This window comes from Atractosteus spatula, chromosome 12, assembly GCF_055471065.1.
Source record: "Atractosteus spatula isolate fAtrSpa1 chromosome 12, fAtrSpa1.hap1, whole genome shotgun sequence".
Taxonomy (NCBI): domain Eukaryota; kingdom Metazoa; phylum Chordata; class Actinopteri; order Semionotiformes; family Lepisosteidae; genus Atractosteus; species Atractosteus spatula.
The window spans coordinates 23,831,458-23,853,370 of record NC_142717.1 but is presented as its reverse complement, the minus strand read 5'-3'; the positions used below and the strand labels follow the sequence as shown (position 1 = coordinate 23,853,370).

The 21,913-nt window shown below is 44.6% G+C and overlaps 1 protein-coding gene and 1 pseudogene across 2 annotated transcripts in view; one reads left to right on the top strand and one right to left on the bottom strand.

The window, feature by feature from the left end:
- nbeal2 (neurobeachin-like 2) overlaps nucleotides 1-12,386 on the top strand; it is a 96,709-nt gene extending 84,323 nt beyond the window's left edge. For both annotated transcript variants that reach the window (XM_088929531.1, XM_088929530.1), the window contains 10 exons: nucleotides 188-301; nucleotides 887-973; nucleotides 1,660-1,769; nucleotides 2,484-2,656; nucleotides 3,308-3,402; nucleotides 3,501-3,617; nucleotides 4,740-4,901; nucleotides 7,110-7,258; nucleotides 7,600-7,735; nucleotides 8,064-12,386. In XM_088929531.1, coding sequence (XP_088785657.1) covers nucleotides 188-301; nucleotides 887-973; nucleotides 1,660-1,769; nucleotides 2,484-2,656; nucleotides 3,308-3,402; nucleotides 3,501-3,617; nucleotides 4,740-4,901; nucleotides 7,110-7,258; nucleotides 7,600-7,735; nucleotides 8,064-8,171 — 1,251 coding nt within the window. In that variant the 3' untranslated portion in view covers nucleotides 8,172-12,386. The remainder of the gene's footprint in view (nucleotides 1-187; nucleotides 302-886; nucleotides 974-1,659; nucleotides 1,770-2,483; nucleotides 2,657-3,307; nucleotides 3,403-3,500; nucleotides 3,618-4,739; nucleotides 4,902-7,109; nucleotides 7,259-7,599; nucleotides 7,736-8,063) is intronic.
- On the bottom strand, nucleotides 11,188-11,800 carry LOC148822802 (insulin-like growth factor 2 pseudogene; annotated as a pseudogene).
- Nucleotides 12,387-21,913: the final 9,527 nt, after the last annotated feature.

Here is a 21,913-nt window from a genome sequence, read left to right as displayed (position 1 = left end):
CAGTTCAGTTGCTTTGGAAAAAGAGGAATTTGTGCCCTACACCATTATCCAGAAAGGTGTTTTAATCCAAATGCAGGTGGTCCTGTTCTTTGTCAGTGGTGAAAGGGCCGTGAGGTGTAGCTTCGTCCTGAGAATAAAACTGTCCTCTGTGTCGAGCATGAGTGTGACTCCGCCCACCTCTCTGCAGGAGCCCCACCCCCCCCGCATGTCCGCGCAGAGCGCCTCCCGGCGACAGGCCCGCTTGGATACCCTGCCTCCCAACCTGTTCGAGCACCTGGGAAAACTCAAGGCCTTCGTGGAGGTCAGCAGCTCCAGTGTGAACCTCTTGGCTACAGACGATTTTTAGCAGGATGTAGGAGCCACAGCTGGCTCAGTCCCATACACAGAAACATGGCAGAAGGGTTTCAGTCATTCTTCCCTGGGAAACTTTAGCCATATTTCAAAATAATTCATGTCTCATAATTACGCATGTTCCCTCAACTCAATGTTGTTTATATCCCTTTAAAATCTTAATTTACAGATATTAACTTGGTCTCCAAATACCGTTTGTTTATTTTGCCTGTAGGGATTGAAAGTTTCTTCTTTTAGACAACAAACATCTGCTGCTCCACTGTCAAATCTGTTCCCTGTGTTTGGAATTCATTTGTCATTAAACATTGTTTCTAGAATGAAAAAGTGCAAGAGGTAGCATACTTATATAAAAGAGGAGTTTAAGGAATATTCTATATTTTCAAAAAGTTGTGTACTTTGCAAATTACCATTTAGTAATTTAGTTAATTTAGGAATTATTTAGTTATAAAATTTGAAGCACAAAACGGTATGAAATGGTATTACAAACGCAAGAACATTATGTCTGAATGTAAGCAAATGTGTCTTCTCTGTGCAGGTGGTTAGTGATGGTGTGCCATTAGTGCAGGCAGTGGTGCCCCGGAACCACATTCGTTCCTTCATCACACAGGGCTGCGACCTGTTGGTAAGACACTGACACTGAAACACTATCGCTGAAATAGATACACTGGCACCTGGACACTGAGTGTAATACACTGGCATGTGCACATTGACACTGATACACTGGCACAGCATCACTTACACTGGTACACTGACAGTAATACACTGACATGCACATTGACACTGATACACTGGCACAGCATCACTGACACTGGTACACTGACAGTAATACACTGACGTGCACATTGACACTGATACACTGGCACAGCATCACTTACACTGGTACACTGACAGTAATACACTGACGTGCACATTGACACTGATACACAGGCACAGCATCACTGACACTGGTACACTGACAGTAATACACTGGCATGTGCACATTGACACTGGTACACTGGCACAGCAACACTGACACTGGTACACTGACAGTAATACACTGGAATGTGGACTGAAACAGCTCCCAGCTCTGACCCTGCAAACTTTGACTTTGACCCTTAACTCACTGACACCAACACCTAGACTGCTAAATGCTGAGACTGACCCACACACATGCTGACACAGTGCACACATACAATTACTCTCTCGTGTCCTGTCACATCGTCACTGACAAACTGAAACTCCCACGCTAACACTCTCCACAGCTGTCCACTTTAATCATCACACCCCACCCCACTCATCGAGCCCCACTAATGCTCTCTGTCTTCCTAGGTGACGGTCAGTGCCAGCGGGCTGTTGGGCATTCACAGCTGGCTTCCCTATGACAAGAACATCGCCAACTACTTCACCTTCACCAAAGACCCCACAGTCTCAAACCCCAAGTAAGATGTCGCCCATTTGTCTCACAGTTCACCACATGAGAGGACTCACGAATAATAGTAATTCCTTACACTTACTGTATGTAGTGTTTTTCTGGACACTCCACTCAAAGCGCTTAACAGGTAATGGGGACTCCTCTCCACCACCACCAGTGTGCAGCCCCACCTGGATGATGTGACAGCGGCCATAGTGAGTCAGTACACTCACCACACACCAGCTCTCAGTGGGGAGGAGAACAGAGAGATAAAGCCAGTTCATAGATGGGCATTATTAGGAAGCAATGATTGGTAAGGGCCAATGGGAAATTTGGGCAGGATACCGGGATAACACCACTACACTTTTCAAGAAACGCCCTGGGATTTTTAACGACCACAGAGAGTCAGGACCTCAGTTTTACATCTCATCCAAAAGATGGCGCCTTTTTACAGTATAGTGTCTCTATCACTATAATGGGGCATTAAGATCCACACAGACTGCAGGGTGAGCGCCCCCTACTGGCTCCAGTAACACCTCTTCCAGCCGCAACCTTAGCTTTCCCAGGAGGTCTCCCATCCAGGTACTGACCACCTTGATGAGCCTCAGTGGTGAGTTGCAGGGCGATGTAGCTGCAGGCACTGCTCTCCTAGGTCCACCAGATCTGTCAGTCCACCAGGCCCATTGCCAGCGTGTGTCTGTTTGTGCTCCTCCACAGCATTACTGTTCCCCTCTCTCTGCAGGACTCAGAGGATCCTAGCGGGGCCGTTCTCTCCCGGGGTACAGCTGGGGTCCCGGGTGCTGGTGGTGTCGAACGATGGCCGGCTACTGTTCAGTGGGGGTCACTGGGACTGCAGCCTGAGGGTCACTGCGCTGACGAAGGGCAAACTGGTCGGCCGGATTTGCAGGCACATCGGTAGGACTGTACTGCACATACCAGTACCCTCAATACAGATGTGGTGGGGGAATCATCTCACTTTCAGTAAATCCCATACAGTTGCTCTCTTTATATGAAATCCAACCTGAGATGCAAACAGCAGCCTTCTGTCTGAATTTAATTTTGTTTGTAATATAATATACAAGATTCCGTCTGAGTTTTAATACAGGCCTTTTTGTACAGAAGAGTCAGGGTGCCTGCAGGGTGACGGTATAGAGTCCTCTTGATCCAACAGAAACTGCATTGTAGGACCACTCTTTGCGTTAGGGTGTTTTTTCAGCAGTTTCACAGAAGGCATGTCCTTTCTAGTGTTATGTGCGGTGATACAGAAAGCATAAGTGCTCTAATAAGTATAGTAATTTTGGCACTATTGGTAACTGGACTGTGTTTGAGTACAAGTAACTAAAATGAGAAGCTAGAATGAGTCTGCTGTCTTCTCTCTTTATGTCCACAGTCTGCTGGAAAGAAAAACTTTCAAATCAGACCAGTCCTGTCCTGCTCCCTTGCCTCTATTTTCATTTGGTGTGCTTCTAAATATGGGGAAGATATTGTAGACTGCCCCCTCATCATTGAAAGACAAAAGACGTGACAAGGAACTCCCTGGCTCTAACCCTGATCTCTGACTTTCAGATGTGGTGACTTGTCTGGCCCTGGACCTGTGTGGTATCTACCTCATCTCCGGCTCTCGGGACACTTCCTGCATTGTGTGGCAGGTCCTGCAGCAGGTATCAGCACACTTTTCCTGTCCGCTTGCTCTACAGACCATCATGTCTTGTAGAAAACCTTTACCCTCACCTGCCTTATTTTCCCTCCTTACCATCAGGGTGGGTTCTCCAGTGGCCTGGCACCGCGACCAGTTCAGGTCCTCAGCGGTCATGACCAGGAAGTCACCTGTGTGGCTATCAGCACCGAACTGGACATGGCTGTCTCGGGGTCAAAGGTGAGAGGTCAAAAGCATAATTTTCACTGAAAGAGTGGAGCTGGCAATGCAGAGAGTGTGTGGCAATCCTGCATGCTGACTCTCCAGTGTGTATAATAATATAATAATAATTCCTTACACTTACATAGCGCTTTTCTGGACACTCCACTCAAAGCACTTCACAGGTAATGGGGACTCCACTCCACCACCACCAGTGTGCAGCCCCACCTGGATGATGCAATGGCAGCCATAGTGCGCCAGTACACTCACCACACACCAGCTCTCGGAGGGGAGGAGAAAAAAATGATGAAGCCTAAGAATCATAGATGGGGATTATTAGGACGCCATGATTGGTAAAGGCCAGAGGGAAATTAACCAAGAATGGCAGGCTTACAACCCTACTTTTGTAGAGAAACACCCAGTTATTTTTAATGGCCACAAAGAGTCAGAACCTCGATTTTATGTCTCATCCGAAGAGTGGCACCTTTCTACAGTATAGTGTCCCCGTCACTATACTGTGGCATTAGGACCCACACAGACCACAGAGTGAGCACCCCCTGCTGACCCCACCAACACCTCTTCCAGCAGCAACCTTAGTCTTTCCCAGGAGGTCTCCCATCCAGGTACTGACCAGGCACACACCTGCTGAGCTTTAGTGGGCTGCCAGTTGTGAGCTGCAGGGTGATACAGCTATTTAGATTTATAGTGTGTTTGTGCGAGTACAGGCAGTGCTGATAAGCAGAGAGGGGAGAAGGACAGCTTAAAGGGACTCCAAGATCAAAGGGGATCCAAACTTTAACATCACTCAAATCCAGAGAGTCTATTAGAGTTCCTTCAGGGTCCAAAATTAGAAATGAAATTCCAGTTACTGGTCAAGAAGCACATACACGTGCCCTTCCATCAGACAGTCATCAGCTTAAGTTTCACTTCCACATATTTCTATATGTTTTCCCAGATCAAGTCGAAGCTTTAGGTTTTTGTTTCAGCTGTCAGCATCAGAGAACTTCCATGATAAAGAATGCTGAAATAATGGACTGCAGAAACCCGTATCTCTGCTAAAAATATGGGCTCCAGGGAAGAAGCGGTTTTGGAAAGTTGAGCAGTTTGGAGGGTCAGGTGATAATTGCTCCTCCTGTGTGTCAGGACGGCACTGTGATCGTGCACACCGTGCGGCGCGGTCAGCTGCTACGCACCCTGCGCCCGCCCTGTGAGAGCTGCTCGGCTGCCAGTGTGACGGAGCTGGCGGTGAGCATGGAAGGACATATCGTCACCCAGACGGTCATCGAGGGAAGGTCGCTGCACAAGGTAAAGGTGGTATGCTTTCATACGACGTTGCGGCAGTTTATTCCCTTTAAAAACACTAAACCTGCCGCGCGTCTGCACTTAGCTCTAGTTCACCCAAACCCCCAAAAGATTAATGTTCAGAGCACAGGAGCAAAGCACCTTCTGTTACAAAGCCAAAAAGTTCATTTCAAACTCTGAGCTGAAGCTCTTATTAACATAAAACATTGTGAAGAATTGTGCCTAATTAGGTAAAAAAAACATGTGTACATGTGGTGTAGGGGCAAACGGAGAGAGTTTCAACAGGTAGGAGGAAGCATTAAAAGGGAGAAGGGGCTTTGTCAAGGCAGAGATCTGAGGGAGGGCTTCACAGAATATGAATAGTATTGGAGAAAAGTTTGGGGTAGTAGAACAGGAAGAGTCACTGGGGGAGGGGAGTTCTCACGATGGGAAGAGTTGGCAAAGGAATTGGTTTTGAATGGGTGAAGTCAGTTAGGGGTGATTGTGAATGAGGAAGTACAAACACTTAATTTCCTGTAATGTCTACATATTTATACTTCTTTCGCTGTGTGTTACCATTTATAATCTACAGTAGCCTACAAATGTATTCATACCCTTGATGGAATGATTCTGATAGTTGCTTTTAGCAAGAAACGTTCCAATGTTAGTATTTGCAGCCTAAAAAGTATTAAAAAAAAGAGAACTTACTGCATAAAACAAAAATGTCCCCAATATGTGCCTTTTTTCTAAGTCACTAATGTTCTGATTTATTCACACCTTGTAGATATGTTAAATACGGTGTACATTTAATGCTTTTATATGTTGTGTATGAGTTCTAAAGATTTTTTTAATCATCTGGTAGTTTCACAGAAAGTAAAGTAAAAGCTTCTGGAAAGTCCCTTTGATTTCCACTCAGTATTAAAGGAGACTGGAAAGAGAATCATAGGACCCAGAACCATTTAAACATTGGAAAAGTCAGAGAATTGTCAGAAGATTTAACGTAAAAGATTATTGACCCCAACAACTCCAGTGGTGGCTGTGAAAAACCACATGACATCTCAGTTTTGACTTTGTTGTCTAACATAACTAATGTGATAGTCGCTAGCGATCCAGGAAGAGGATGTAAGAACATGAGGTCAGAAAAGTGAATGGGAGAATAATTTATATCATCAGGCTATAAAAACAAATGGAACCTTTAAAAAACAAGAGTTTCATCAGGACACAATGCCTTCAAGATAACATTTGAGGTAACCTCATGAATCTGGGGTCTGCAGCAGAGTTCCATAGCAACAGACAAAGACACAAGTTTGGTTAACAGCTTCTAACAGACTTCCTGAGTCTAATAGGACTACATGGTGGCACTAATTTAGTTTTTAAAAATGGCCTTACCAGCAGTGTGATTAACAAAGAATTTTGCAGCTCATATTGGGGGGGGGAAGCCCTTCTTCTATGAGGTATGGAGGTTTTTCATTCTTTGGTCCTGTTAGAATTGAAGATCAGATGGTTATTTTATCTGGATATTTTATCTGAAAACCCAGTTCTCCTGCAAGAAGCTCAAGCATGGTTATATGTGAACTTTCTGGCTATGAAAGCAGATTAAGTACCTGAAATACACCTCCACATTCAACTGTCGGAATAATAGTTACAGTTACAAAAAGAACACGTATGGTATGAGCTAAAGAAAACAGACCAGAGGAACAAGTCCCATAACCCGAAGGAGCTTATAGTTGATCTGGTGAGAAGTTGGTCAAAAGTCCTTAGAGAGAAGTGCCTGAATTTATTACTGAGCTACAGGAAGCACCTTCTCTAATCCAAAGTAGGAATAATAAAATAGTGATTGACATGATGCGAATGATCATGAACATTATGTATTTAGAATTTGTTTTCAATAAATATGGACAGATTTGTTTTTGAAGCATCTAGATGTGTATTCTTACACAATATCATTTGGTAACCCAACAAATACTGAGAGCACACTTAGATTTTTTATTTGCTCAAACCAGCTTTGAGTTTCATTGTATCAAGGGTGTGAATAAGTAGGAAAACCTGAACTTGTGCGTAAAGTGCACTATTACTGTGCATAACCTGTACATAAAGTGCACAGATTTACAAATAAGGATGTAATGACTTGTCATACATGTCTTCATCATCTCTTCCTTCTTTCTCACACATTCTTTACATACTCTCCCCACCTCCTACACACCTTCTCTTTCTCTCCTGAACCCCTTCCAGGATAAGTACACCCTCCACCTATACTCAATTAACGGGAAGCAGCTGGCATCAGTGACACTGGAGGAGCGGGTGACGGCCCTGTACTTGGTGCCAGACTTTGCCATCCTGGGCACTGCAGAAGGCAATCTACACATTCGGGAGCTGTACAGGTGGGCATCCAGCACTGGCTTCCTGGCACGTGTTCACACTGAACCACCCACGATCAAGCAGAGGGTGTACTTTGAGACAGTGAGCATAACTCTGGGACTAGAGGCCTACATGGGAAGTCCGGTCTGTTGGGAAGCTGTAACTTTACTGATCTTGTGTTATGGAGAAGATGAAGCATGCCGCTTCTGTTCATAGGCAACATAAAGAGCTTCAGGCCTTTAGCAGAGAAATATTTGCAGCGACAAAGCGCAAACATCATGACCTCTTGACGCAGGCTTGAGGTGAAACACGCCGCAGCATGTCTGACCTCTGGACCCTTGTGCTCTATATTGTGTGCGTACAGCCTGCAGCTCGCCGTCTCTCCCCTGGCACTGAAGCTACCAGTCCGAAGCATCTCGGTGACCAAGGAGAGCAGCCACATCCTGGCGGGCCTGGAAGATGGCAAACTCATTGTAGTGGGCGCGGGACAGCCCGCTGAGGTGAGGAGGAAAATGGAGGATTAGGAATACTCAGAATGAGGCTGGTTTAGAAAACCTCTCAAGAGAAGTAGCTTAGAAAAATTAAGATGGTGCACGACTAGTGTTGGCATTCATCGATCATGTCAATCAAGCTCGTTGAATTTGAATGGTAAATTTCTGTTGCCACAGGTTGTTTTCATACATGAATTCTTTGAAATAACGCATCTCTGCATTCTCTCTTTCTCTGTCTCCCTGTCCTTTGAAATCTCATGGTATCCTTGCTCTCGCTCTCTGGCCTCTCTGTCTCCTTCCCCCCTGCCTCTGTCCTCTCTCTCCCTCACGCCTTCAGGTGCGGTCAGGGCAGTTCTCTCGCCGGCTGTGGGGCTCCACTCGCCGGATCTCCCAGGTGTCGGCGGGGGAGACCGAGTACAACCCCCAGGAGGCTGCTGGGAAGTAGATAACGGGGTGACACCTGGGACTAGCCGGCAAGGGTGAAGACGGGTGGAGACGATGAATGGCGACACAAGAAGGAAGACGGACAAGTCAGTCTTGGGTTGGGAACAGAAACGCAACACCCAAACGTGAAACCACAGAAACAGCCTTGCCCCCCGCCCACTGCAAGGCTGGCTTTGCAGCGGCCCCCATCCACACGAACTGTAACCCTCCTGTCACTGGGGTGAGGGGGCAGTGGGATGGTTTTCCAAAGCTGCCTTCATTTCCACATGAGGAAGAGGAAAACAAACGTCTTATTTATTTTGAAGTTGTTTGATTTGCCTTTTTTCCCAAAACAAAAATTCCAAAGATACTCATGGCATTCAGAAGATGGCTCATTGTTGAGACTGTCTCCGGAACAGGATCTGCCATGTGGGTGTGTGCTCCCTGCCTCTGCTGGATAAGGCTGAGGCTCTGCTACATTGCAGAGTACAGAGTCTACAAAGTCTACACAAAGGCCCACTGACTGTGTGGACAGCAGTATATATAGCGGAGCTGGTTAGGAGCAAGATGAACTTGACAGGTCCCGGTAGTGTTCACTTCACCTGCTTTTAGATGGATTGACGGTTTGAGGGTTTTAGCCCAGGAATGCTGCACTGCTCTTTGTCTTGTGCCTAACGCCTAAGCTGCATCAGGCTTGAAAAACCACAGAAGAGGAGCAGCTCCAGAAAGGACTCTGTGTGTCCACACTGCCCCCTGGTGGTGTCTACACAGCGCTGCCCCTCAATGATGAGTGAACCACTTATTTTTCAGTGCAGGCTGTCCTTCTTTTCTATCGATATGCGTGTTGGGTTGCTCTTTCTCTGGAGTCGCAGAGCACTAAAATTGTGCACTTTATATCACTTACTATACAGAACAAATCAGTTGCTAAGAGCATGGCTATTCAGACTGTGGTCATGCGATCAGTATCACTGCTCCAGCCAGCTCCTTCATTGCACAACAGGTTATAACCTCAATGTAACAACTAGAATGTTGCTTGTATTAAAATGGAGTGGAAGATGGAGTCAGATCTGGAGCATCCCTGCTCTCGAGGTGCCTAGGGTAAGGGGACATTCTCTGTGTGGGGTATTGCAGCCTTAAAGTCTTCTCCACTTACTTTTACATTAGGTTGTGAGATGTTTTGTTTGCTTTTGTTTATAAAAGCTGTTTTTTTTTGCACTGATAAACAGTTCCAATGCAAGGGATTTTAGGTTAGTAACATCTGCAATACACTGAGACAATTGCTAGTGCTACTTGCTTTCAATGCAAGCAATAATCCCCTTTGCTGTGACATCAAAGGAGCAAATTGAGTTGGAGGTGGTTTGACTGCCATTCCTCCAGGACACCAGAAGGAGGCTTTCTGTCTGCATGTGTAGGAAGTGTGTTTCATTGCTCAGTCAGTTCCCGGTTCCAACTAGGGGCTTCCTGGCATGCTGGTCAAGAATGAGATGTTATTTAAGTGTGTCTGTGTCTTTTTCTGACAGTGCAAAGCACAGTTTGCATCACAGCGTAAATCTGAAAAGTTATCTGGGGTTAAAAATCATAGTTACACATTCCGAACTGGTTGTGGTGCTTTGTAATTTTAGTCTGCAAGCTGACAGATCTATGTCTTGACTGAGGGAGAGAGAGAGAGCTTGTACTGTCAAGTACAGCCAAGGGCAGCAACACAGTAGAGAGGGATGCAGGATTTCCATTCTTTTTGTTAACTGGGGAATTTATAGTTGCCTGTACACTCCTTGCAGTGAATCACTGCTGCACTGAAATAATTAAAACAATGGACATAAGATGGAAATGAAAAGACACTGTACCTGCAAAGACTGTATTGCACTGTTATAACACTGTAGGCCTGCTGACCAGCTGAGGGATTGTCACAGAGAAATGGAGGCAAGGAGAACATGGAACAAGAGTCTGTCATACTGCCTGGCATGATCCAGACTCGTACAAACAGAAACTTGTTCCTAAACAGTAGCAGCTGGGGAATGCACAGAGATGTCATTTTCAAAGTCTCAGCAGTAAATTTGTTCATTGGCCACAAATCATCACATGGTGCCAGTTTCGGAGTCTGAAGAGTGATCTATTCGGATCTGTTCTGTTGAACTCTGCAGTTGTGACCCCTGTGTAATATACCCTTCTTAACTTAATGGCCCGTGACTCTCTCCTGACTTTACTGCTGACCTGTGACCCTCTATTGTCATAACTAAGCAATCTCGTGGTACGCTGACAGCGTTGTATGCAAAAGGCATCTGCTGACTTGTAACGTGGCGCTGAATTGTAGTGTACTGCCACATCTGCACACTGGGACATTCCAGTTTAGCACTGCCAGAACCAAGCTATTCTTTTTCAAGTCACATTTTCCCTAAAACGAAGTTCTGCATTGTCAAAGAAAACAAAACGTACATTTTCAACTTCCTCTTCTTTAAGCCCGTCCCAAAAGCTAGCGCCATGACATTGTTTGACAGCTACGCGTTTATTGTTCATAAAAAAAATAGTGCCCTCTTTTCCTTTAATATAAAAAAAAAGATTTGACGTAATCCGTGGTGATGGGCAATTGCAGACGTTTTTTCTGCCTTTTGTGATTAGAAGGTGCTGGATTAGGAATCTATTTTAAACAATATAAACTCACAGTGTGGAAATCCCATCAGTTACAGGTGCAAACTAATAAGAAGAGATGTTTGTATCTCAGTAAATTTGCATGGAATGAAGTCTTTTATGTTGGCCATTCTGAAGTTTAACCCCCCCCCGAACAACCATTCTTCTCCACTTCCTCTTTGCACTTGTTAAGCAGTAAACTGCTTTCATCTTCTTTTCCTTTTTCTGTTTCGGATCCACCTGAATTGCCTTCAGTTTAATTGTCAACTGGCTTTGAATGTTGCATGTACGTGTGTGTGTGCTGTGTGTGAAGGGAGGTGGAGTGGATCAAGGCTCAAGTCACAGAAAGGAATTCAAAATCACAGCTATAAACCCCTAGTCTCCTTATCTCATTGGAGCAAAGAATCCCAGACTCATCTGTGGCTGACAGATTTCTCTGTGAAAGACTGAACTGCAGGGGGCAGTTTGCTGGGTAGGGTGATCAGAGGCCTGTGAAAGAGGAGTTGCTCCTGGGCCTTGACTTTCTCAGCCTGACGCCTACATTTCCTTGCCACTCCGCAGTCTTTGTGCTGCCTTCCTCTGCCACACGTCGTATGTGGAATACTTGACAGTCGGAGGCTTCCTTGGGACCTCCTTATTTAGTGCTGGTAATGCAGGTATCACTAAGTGACTTAACAGGTTTAACGCAGTACATTTCCAGAAGGTTCAAATCACAGCTTCGGAAACAACATTCTTCAACTATTCCTTTCTGTGCGCTTCGAACTGTTTGATCTGTTTGATTGTTGGCCTGCTGAAAAAAACCCTCTGTCTTCACACACACGAATTGTCGCGCCTCTACCAGCACTCCACCGCAAAGCGTTTCAGTGTAACTGGTTTAGCCACATCCATAATGTAAAATGTTAGGGCGATTGTGCACACCAACATTTGTCTTGATGTGGACATCTTTTGCACCTTCATTCTTCTGTTTTCAGTTCCTAAGCAGGTATGGCAGAAAGCTTGGTAGCTGTATTTTTGCTGTTCCTCCATTTCTGAAGTGGTTTGATATGAATGTAGTAATTTGGTAGTGAAGTGGGTTATGTTTCCAGTTGCTAATGTAGAGGTGTTGAGTGAAGCTGCCCCTCAGCTTAGGAGACCTCTACTGACCTCTGACTCTCTCCTGTCTTAACTACTGACCTCTGACTCTCTATTGTCTTAACTACTGACCTGTGACTCTCTCCTCCCTTTCTTAGCTTTGTAGCTGGCAGTCTGTGTGTATTTAGTTAGGAAGAGACAGTTTGGAATGAACTGTGCAATAATGTTGGCAGGATTCCTTGGGGGCTCATGAACTTTTTTTTTTCCTTGGTTTAGCCGACTGGTGCAATCTGCTGGAGCAAGCAGTTCTGTGCATTTCCAGGCCTCTGCTGTCTGTATATATTTGCAAAAAAAAAACATACATAAGGGATCCAATTACCCAGAGTACAGCCATTTAGAGGATGCCTTAAGCTCAGGTGGAAGAGCCTTATATTAAACAAGATTGTTTGCTATAAACACTGTTTTGTTTGACTGTTGTTGTGGTGTTTGTAATTGTTCTCTTAAGACACTGAAAATACAGAAATAAATATTTTCTACTATATTCTATAGAAGCAATTTTGTATTTTCTGTTTGGATCTTTGTTTTTTTTAATCGGTGCATTTTTTCCCAAAAGTCTTTCAAAACTCCCTGAAAGAGTCTTTTTCAAATTGTTTGGTGACACTTGACTTTAACAAGGATGAAAAAAATACCATTATAATTCCTTCATAAATGCTACAAAAGATAATGTAACAACATGCATTATCTTTTTAATCATCGGGGCAAATCCACCTTAACTCCCTCTGTAAACAAAGGATTCTAAAGAAAGCTAAGAGCATTACAGAGTGTGTGACTCAGCCCTCCTTTGTGAATTTACACTGCTCCCATCTGGGAGACGCCTCTGTGGCCCCAGGAAATAGTAATGGAAATAGACTCAGGAAATTTCTCATCCCCTCTGCAATCTCACTCTCAATGTGAAATAACCCCCTTATCTCCTAAAACGCTGTTGTACTGTATACTTTATTGGTGTTGTCTGTCTTTGTTGTGTTGTTGAGTTGGACTCTGTCGTAAAACAAATTTTCCCCAGGGGATAATAAAACTTGAATTGAATTCACACTGATTTGTTTAAATGACATTACAGGCACCCAGTTATTCATAATGGTTCGTAATGAAACTTAAGAGTCCACAAACAGCAAAGAGCAGATCTCCATGTAGAGAAGAGTCCAGTGAGAATTCTGTAAGGCTCTGTGAAGAACCTGAGATCTGACAAAGATTTACTTCAGAAGGAACAGATATGTTTATGCCCAGATACATTTATGTAAACTTTTATTCTTCTGTATGTTTTTAATGCCTGTTGTTTCGTCATGTTGTGTGGTGTTTCTGAAGGAGTTGTGACTGGTTTTTAGCTTAAAAAAAGCATTTCTCTGTGCCGCCTTTTCGTCCATACTCTAAAGCCTTGCCACGTCAAAATCACACGGCCTCACAAGCCTTGTGCACTTTAGGCATAGCACACTTGCTCCATTTTGTTGCTTGGTGTTGTGTCACAATTTTATTAGCTTTGTGTTTAAATGCAATGGGACTCCACATGTCTGTGGTAGGGACACAGCGCAAAGTTCTTGCGCCTGCCTGTGTGTGTTTGTGTGTGTGTGCGTGTCGGCAGCAGCTGGTTGTGATTTGACTGCGGTCTCTCTGCTCCTCTCAGCTCAGCCGCCCCCCTCCCCTCCACCTCTAGCATCCCTGCTGTAGGGGCTGCTGGGACAGAGGGGCAGCGGTCGTCATGCCAGCTGAGTCCTGTGTTGCGTCCTGGCTGCCTGTGGCCCGGCGGCGGCTGTGCGCGTGGCCCTGGAGCCCTACAGCTGTGCCACAGGCGGCGGTGTGTGTGTGTGTGTTGTGCCCAAAGGGGCGGCACATCTTGCCCACTTCCGCACCCCCTCTGTGCAGGACCAACATCTGGATCAAAATCTGTGTATTTTCTACAGTTCTAGACACTAGACAGCAGCAAGTCACAACAGTTTCACACTCTCTTCCCCGTTCCTGGTCTTTTTTGCATTGTTCCTTTTCTGACCTCTCCCCCCTTAAACCCTTTTGTCAAATCCAGATTCAAGGAGCTTTATTGACTTGACCGATGAATTACAATGTTAACAATTAGCACAGCATTTCCAGCATTACTCTAATAGTCTAGTGAACGCTCACTCTTGAGTTCCTTGCAATAATTTGCCAATAATATGACTTTTTACATTTCTGTATTGCAAATCCATGTTTCTAAAATGGGTGAAAGCTTATTCTTTGCTGAAAGAACAGAAGAAGTAATGTTTCGGCTGTGGAGCCTTTTTCAGCCAGCACGTTGTGTCTCTTTTCTTTTCCTTTCTGGAATGGAATAAACCTTGACCTGTTTCATTGCAGTCTCTGCATGCTGGCACAGCTCCCTGCTTGAACAGTTTCTAAACCATGTTCCCCAATAGTCTCCTAGCTAGTTGGAGCTAAATGTGGGGATTTGATGCTGTTTTCTTTTGGAAAACTGTGCTAACATCACGCTGGCCCAACAGGAGGAGGGAGTTATTGCATCTTTCTCTTCTCTGCCCTCACGCCCCCCCCCCCCCCTCAGTCCCTTAGGGTTTAAAAGGTCACAGTAACGCCAGCGTTGATCCTGGGCGCTTTGATCTCTCCATGGGCGGCACATCCTGTCAGCCAGGCCCACTGCTCATAAAACCCCTCAGGGGAAATGCAGGCCCTCTGCTATTCAGGCTGCCCGAGAAGAGGGGCTGGAGAGAGAGCCAAGGGGAGGGGGATGTTTGATAACAGGGCTCCTTTCCCTCTGATCCTGAGGCAGTGACAATGGGGAGGAAAAGAGGTACCTCAGCCCTGGACCTTTAAGACCCAAGGAGTTTATGGAGTTACTGTAGTTTATCTAGAGGTGGCGTTTCCTGTCGTGAGGATGCCATAACCTTTACACATCCAACCCCCACTCTATGTACACAACAAAGCCTGGGACTAGGCAGGTAACTCTGAATCTCAAAGACCCTGGGAAGACATGAATGAGGGGAGTACGTACTGTTGTATCTTGTGGTGGTGTCCCCTGTTGAGAGAGGCTACATCTCACCCCCACCCTATTGAGCTACAGGACTTAAAGAGATCGGTGTCTTTTACTTTACCGCAGGTTAACACAGCCATTTCACAGCCCTGTGTGAACTCCCTCTCAACACCCCCATTTCTGGTCTATTTAGGAGGGTCTGTGATATCTGCCCCCTTCACCTACTCTGCACAAGGGACCTGTTTTTCAGGACGTCTAACCTTTAGAAAAGGCCTCTAGGTCCAGGCAGTGTGTTTTGACATTTCTCTCTAAAATTTAATCATACCTTTCCATGCTGTGCCCTCCAAAACGGTTGGCACAGCCGAGTCAAAACTGTTTTGCAGTTAAACTCAAATTGTCTGCGTCGAAGTATGGCAAATGATTACACAAAGAGTTTGGTTGTGAGCGTGAGCTCATTGGGTTGTAGGTTTCATTCAGTTATTGCCTCAAAGGGCGTTGCAACCAAAAACTTACTTTTACACTCAGAAATTACTTGAAGTTAATATGTCCCAATACTCAACTATAAAGGCAGCGTGTTGACGTGATGGTAGGCATTGCTGCTATACAGTGCTGGGGCCCCAGGTTCAATTCCCATGGTGCTATCTGTGTGGGATTTGGATGTTCACCCTCTGTGTGTGGTTTTCCTCTGGGTTCACCAGTTTCCTCGCACAGTCCAAACACATTCCAGTAGATTCATTGTTTTCTGGGAAAATTGGCTGTGGTGAGAGTGTGTGTGTGTGTGTCTATATGTGCCCTGTGATGGACTTGTGAGCTATCCAAGGTGGACCCATTGCTTGATGGGATAGCAGGGGCTATTAATTAGAAAAATTAGAAGATTAGAAAATGGTTGGATGATCAAATATAAGTATTGAATTACTCTAAACGTATGTACATTGTATATACAGTATCATTCATATTTGTCTCATTAACTCGATCACAAATTGCTTTGCTTGACTACAAGGCAAAAATAGCTTTTTTGAGTTTGCTGTCCCAGTACTTCTGGAGGTCCCCTGTATGTCTTTCCACTTCCTGTCACTTGTGGAGAGGTTTTAAGCTGTGAAATTCTTTGTAAGGAAATACTGTCAAGGAGTGCTTGGAGTTTAAACATCTGAAGTTCAGCAGAACCAAGTGGTGTCCCAGTAACATGCTGAACATTGGGGATTAAGACGGAGGCTTACAAACTGGACAGTCAGAAGAATGGTGGGAGGGAGTCATTTTAATACCATAAATCATTTAAAAACGCAATCAACTGAGAAACCTTCTTCAATACCAGCAGTGAAAGAATACAAGTGGTAATTAAAGATGGTGCATTCAGAGATTATATCAGGTATGAAATATTTTCTCAACGGAATTTGTGGGATTCTGTAGGAAATTTTCAGGCAGTATCCTGGGATCTTTAAAAAAAAACGCTGGATGTAATTCTCATTCTTATGCAAGATGAGTGGAAGTGTTTGGCCTCTTTTGTAGCCTTCGGTATGCTCTTCTGTAAATAAGAGGATCATCATAATACACTCCGCTGCGGTGAGGCAAGTCCGGATACAGATGTAGTGGAGTTTTACTGCACATTCTACCAGTAACTCCAAAACAATGACCGCATTCTTCAGTAGAGGATTGGTCAAGGTCGCATCATCGTGGGAAAAATCAGTGCTCTTTTTCACAGTAATGAACCAGATCACACAAATGGCAGCTGTGTGGAAGTGTATTTAAAAATAAGAACGGGAGGCATTTCCTTACACAAAGGGTTGTGGGAGTAGGCAACAAACTACCACACCATGTTCTTGAAGCTGTTTCCCTGGCTTCTTTCAGGAAACGACTTGAATCCTTGGATTAATCAACTACTAATGACTCAACAGACTAGATGTGCCAAACAGCCACCTCTCATTTGTAACTCTTCTTATATGCTTAAAAATACCTCTCCAGCAGCTGTTTGGAGAAGAAGACAAGGATGTCGAGAAATGTAAAAAGATTCATCCTCCTGGGCTCTAGCATCTAGCAGCACTGTCTGAGACTGGCCCCACGAGAGTGTTCTCACATTCCATTGTCTCCAGAGACCTCAAGACTGTGAATGGAACAGAAGTCATCGTGTGCCCTAGTTTCTTTCTTGTCTGCCACAAGCTGTGATGAGGAGTAGAGCTCACAGCTGTATGCCAGCTGCACAGGATGAGCGAAACTGAGCAGCTTTAAGGCATATTTTTTGAATGCATGATGGGAGGATATGAAGTTTACTGAGAATGAAGCCATTCCGATTTGAAAAGCAGTCACGGGATACCGCGACTGACATCAGAGGAAGCAGAAGGCTGTAGGAGAATGCTAAGGGTCAGACTTGCTGGGAAGGAGGCTGGGAGAACATAAGAACATACGCAATGTTACAAAAAGACAGGATGCCATTCGACCCATCTTCCCCAGTTGCAAATTAGCAGTTAAGTGATTCAAGGACCTTATCCAGCCATTTCTTAAAAGGAACCGAGGTTCAACAACATGACTGGAAAACTTGTTTCACACTCCCACAACTCTTTGAGTAAAGAAGTGCCTCCTGTGCTTGATATTAAATGAACTTCCCCATAGCTTCCTTTAGTGTTTTCTGGTTCATGTTTCCATGTTCATTCTGAAGAAGTCTACTGGGTTAAGATTGTCAGAGTCTTTCAAATATACTTGCATGTAGTTTTCGCTTGCACCCTGTGGTTCATGTCTCACTGTGAGAGACCAGAGAGAACCTTCCTCGCTGTCATCTCCCTGTGAGACGATGACGTCTCCCTTAGGCAGACAGCTCAGCAGGCCTCTCACACTGTCTGGAACAAAGGAAGGGAACTTTGAACACTGGAATCACTACAGAGGAGAGGGCACTTAGGGGTGTACACCCACCCCCTCTATCTCCAAAATGCCCACATTGCCTCTGTTGTAGGAAAAAAGTCCAGCAAGAGTTTTTAAACAGTGACTCAAAACCGAAGCAGCAATCATTCAGCAAGGGCATGCCTGCTGGAATGTACACTTTCAAGAACAACACATCAATAGGTTTCAGTTCCTGTGTGACTGGTAACTGGGCTGTAGAGGTTTTTAATATAGCTTGGAAATGAATCCTCTCGAAACTCAATGTGAAAACGATTTTACTGAACTGCTTGGCAGGTTTGGCGTGCCATTAATGTTTATGTCCAGATACAAAAAGAAAGTCTGGAATATATTATTGATTGCATTATTGATGTTTTAGAAAGCCAGTTTCTTCTTTGTGTTACTGAATATCAACTGTTCATCCATCCATCCATTTTCTAACCATAGGCTGGAGCCTATCCCGGCAACAAATGGGCACAAGGCAGCATACACCCTTGAAGGCTCATCAATACAGACATACTCACACCAGGGTCATTTTTCCCAGGAGCCAATTAACCTACTAGTATGTTTTTGGACTGTAGGAGGAAACCTACATGAACACAGGTAGAACATACAAGCTCCACACAGATAGCACCCCAGGTCCAGACTTGAACCCAGGGCCCCAGCACTGCAAAGCAGCCATGATTAACCCCTGCGCCATCATGCCGCCCATCAGCTCTTCAAAATTTCCACAAAAAGTTGTTTGAAACAAAATCTCACAGTGGACGCTGGCTGTAAAGGCCTCCTGTACAGTTCCTGCTCTTGCACGGAGCCGTCACTCACCTTGAACTGGCAGCCGAGGCCACACACTTCTGAGGATGAGTTTGGGTGGGAGGTGTGAACAGACAGGTTGCGATGTGTCAGCCAGGGTTAGTGGAGCCATTTTTCATGTCATCAGGTTCCGCACAGCTTCTCACAAAACACCTCCAGTGCTAATGAGCACTAGAAGGCACTGTCGGAACATCTGAGCATTTCTCTGGCCACCTGACAGCTCGGCACTGATTGAGCACCTCTGAGATGACCTTGTACTTTGACTGCACTGTCGTCCGTCACTAGGAGTTCATCAGCAGCTGACTCGGAGATTCCCGAAGGCGATCTCTGATCCTCAGATGGATTATCTCAGGGCCTTAGAGCTCTAATTGCACCCTTAATTGAATTAATTGTTGGAGTAATTAGAGCTTTATAAATAAGAACATAAGAAATGTTACAAACAAGAAGCGGCCATTCAGGTAATTAGTAGTGAATTGATCTAACGATTTCATCCAGGCATTTGTTAAAAAAAGGGTATCAGCTGGAAAATGTTCTCAAGCTAAGGTTACACATTAACTAGAACCATTTTTAAATTGGAAGTACCACCTCTAACTAAGGGATTAGTCACTGAAATGTTGTACTTTATTACAGCCCTACCTTTGCAGAGCACAGGATCAAATGCAAGAAGTACAAAACCAATAGACCTTCCCCCTCAATCACAGTGCTTTATAATGCTTTAATGTTTTATCTCTTTTTTTTTGCTGCATTTAGATTTTTACAACTCAACCAACAGTCCCAAACCAGGACAGGAAATCAAGGGATATTCCAAGGTCTGTAAACTATTTCTTGGATCCTGAGAAGACAGGCTTTTTAGAAGAACATTTTGTTTTTTTACACTGCAGTAAATTGCATCCTCCCAGCACTCTAATTAGTACACAGTGGAAACAGCTGCAACAAACAAGACTGTCTCTCTCAGCGCACTGTGAACAGGAAAGGTCAGTAAGTCTGCTACAGTACATTCAGAACAGTGTCCAACTCTCAGTCTTTCACATCCAGGTTCAGAGACACTGACGGTGGTAGAGAGCCGTCTCAGTGCCACTACAGTGCGTTTCCCAGTGTTGAGATTAAGGGAACATGGAATGGCTCAGTGTCAGTTTTAAAAAGAAAGAATGGTATGCCCCAGATTCAGAGTTCCGATGTCAGATTTGGAGGTGTTCTGAAGAATATTTTCCTACTCATTCACTGGGAATTACTAACTGCTTTTGTAATCACTGTCCTAGTGAATGTGCAGGCACTCCAGTAATTGCACAAAGCTTTTAGTTCATACACCCACACACACACTCTCCTGCTGCCTGCATGGCTGTGAGCTCAGGCTGTCTGTGCTGTAATTACAGTGTGGGAATGCCTGGGGTGAGAGAGGAATCCAGCTTCATTCCTGGGAGCTCTAAGAAACCACATCACTGGCAGTTATACAGGAAACTAGGGTCCCCTCTCTGCGCCCCCTCCCCACAGGGCAGAGAGAATTCTGAACAGATGGTCAGACAGACACAAGGCAATGGACAGACAACCAGTGGTGCTGACAGACCTGCAACAGACAAAATGATGGATTAAGGTGCACACTGACAGACGGCACCTTGTCCTCAGATGCACGCTGTTCAGATGATTACTACAGGGACTGCTGTATACTGTATAGTAGTGAACCTCTTTCCTGGTCCTGGCCAGACACAGGGTCTTTCCCAGTTTTCATTGCACTCAAGCTCTTGATTAGTTCATTAGTTTGATTAATTAATTTAGGTCAGCAGGAGTTCTTGAGGATCTGAAATTCCCTGCAAACCCTACAGAGCTGTGATGGGCTGTAGAGACTGGTAGTGAAAATGGGCCAATGGAAGTGGTGCACAGCCCCAGTCCTGAAGGGCCACAGTATCTGCAGCCTCTCATTCCACCTGTGCTCTTAATGACATAATTGAGCTGACCATTAGTTTAATTGGACCAGTGTAATACTTTCCAAAGGTCTTCAGCTGTTAATAATTTAAAGAGACCTTGAAGACCTGCTGGACTCTGGTCATCAAGGACTGGACTTGTGCAGCTAGGAACGACAGCGGGTGCAAGGACAGAATTAAGGACTATGGGTCAGGGCAGGAGCTACAGAGCTGGAGAGGGCACTCAGGTATCAGGCTCACTGTGTCTCCTCAGCTTTGCTGTTTGCAGTGTGGCCTCTGCTGTATCTTACTGCAAGGTTTCCTAATTGAAGTCTTAATTAAACTAACAAGCTTCTTGATGAGAATATTTGTTTTTTTTTCTACTCAGACATTTGGTATTTTTACTGTTTCTTATGAAGTACAACAATTTAAAGGTAGCGTAAAATAACGGTTTTGAATTTATCTAAGAGTTCAAAAGGGTGGAAAAAGCTGGCACCGGCAAGATATATCAAGCAGAAATATCTTGAAAGTATCTCCAGTTTATCGTTTTATAAGAGTCGAAGCTGAGTTCCTAATTCTGCTACACGACTTTGTTCAAAATGGCGTCTTGAAACGTCTTGGTTTTTCTTGAAATCAGTTCAGTTACAGTAAAACAGAACCTTTCACGTCCTGAGAAAACGAAGGACAAAATTTCGCAAATGTGATTAAAAAAAAAAGTCCACACGAAGGCAACTTCTTAAGTTTGGCATTTTTTTACTGATGAATTGATCCGACCACAAAATTAAAATCAACAAAGGTTTTGCGCACAGGAAACTACCTTAGATGAGAGTCATGAACGGAGGTTTGTACTACTTCATTAAACCTCCCCAGCTCAACCCTCCAGTCTGTGCACACAGGCTCTTCAGACAGCTCTCCAGCGCTGCATTCAGAAGAACTTGCCAGGATTTACAGGTCAGATAGAGAGCTCCTGACCTGCACTTAGCAGGATGTTTTCAAAGCATTTTTCTCCAACGCCAAGTTTGCAGTCAGTTTTCTAAGAGCCAAACCTAAACATTTAAAGGTGGAAGCCGAGAGAAGATAGATGTAAAAAGGAAAGATAAAATAAATGTTTTCTTTTGCTGGAACTGGAACTATTTGCAGACTGAAGCAAAGGTTTGCTCTGGAACGGAAAAGCATTATTGACATTTTATTTTGCTGTCACTGTTCAGTCCAGAAACAGAATGAAAGCAGGCAGTGGCTGTGCTGAGAACAGACTGCACACTAAGCATTATGGTATTTACCACTATCTGAATGATATATCTGTGCACTGCATAGTTCTACCACTACAGTAGTGGGACAGCTGACATGTACTCTATACAAATGGTATTATGCAACCACACATTACAACCCAGTATTAGAAATGGGTTGTATGCAGGTAGATAGACTATTAAGAGGGCAATGTCTTGCCCTCTGGGGTCAGTTAATGGGGCCAGGAAGGGGAGGTACCCA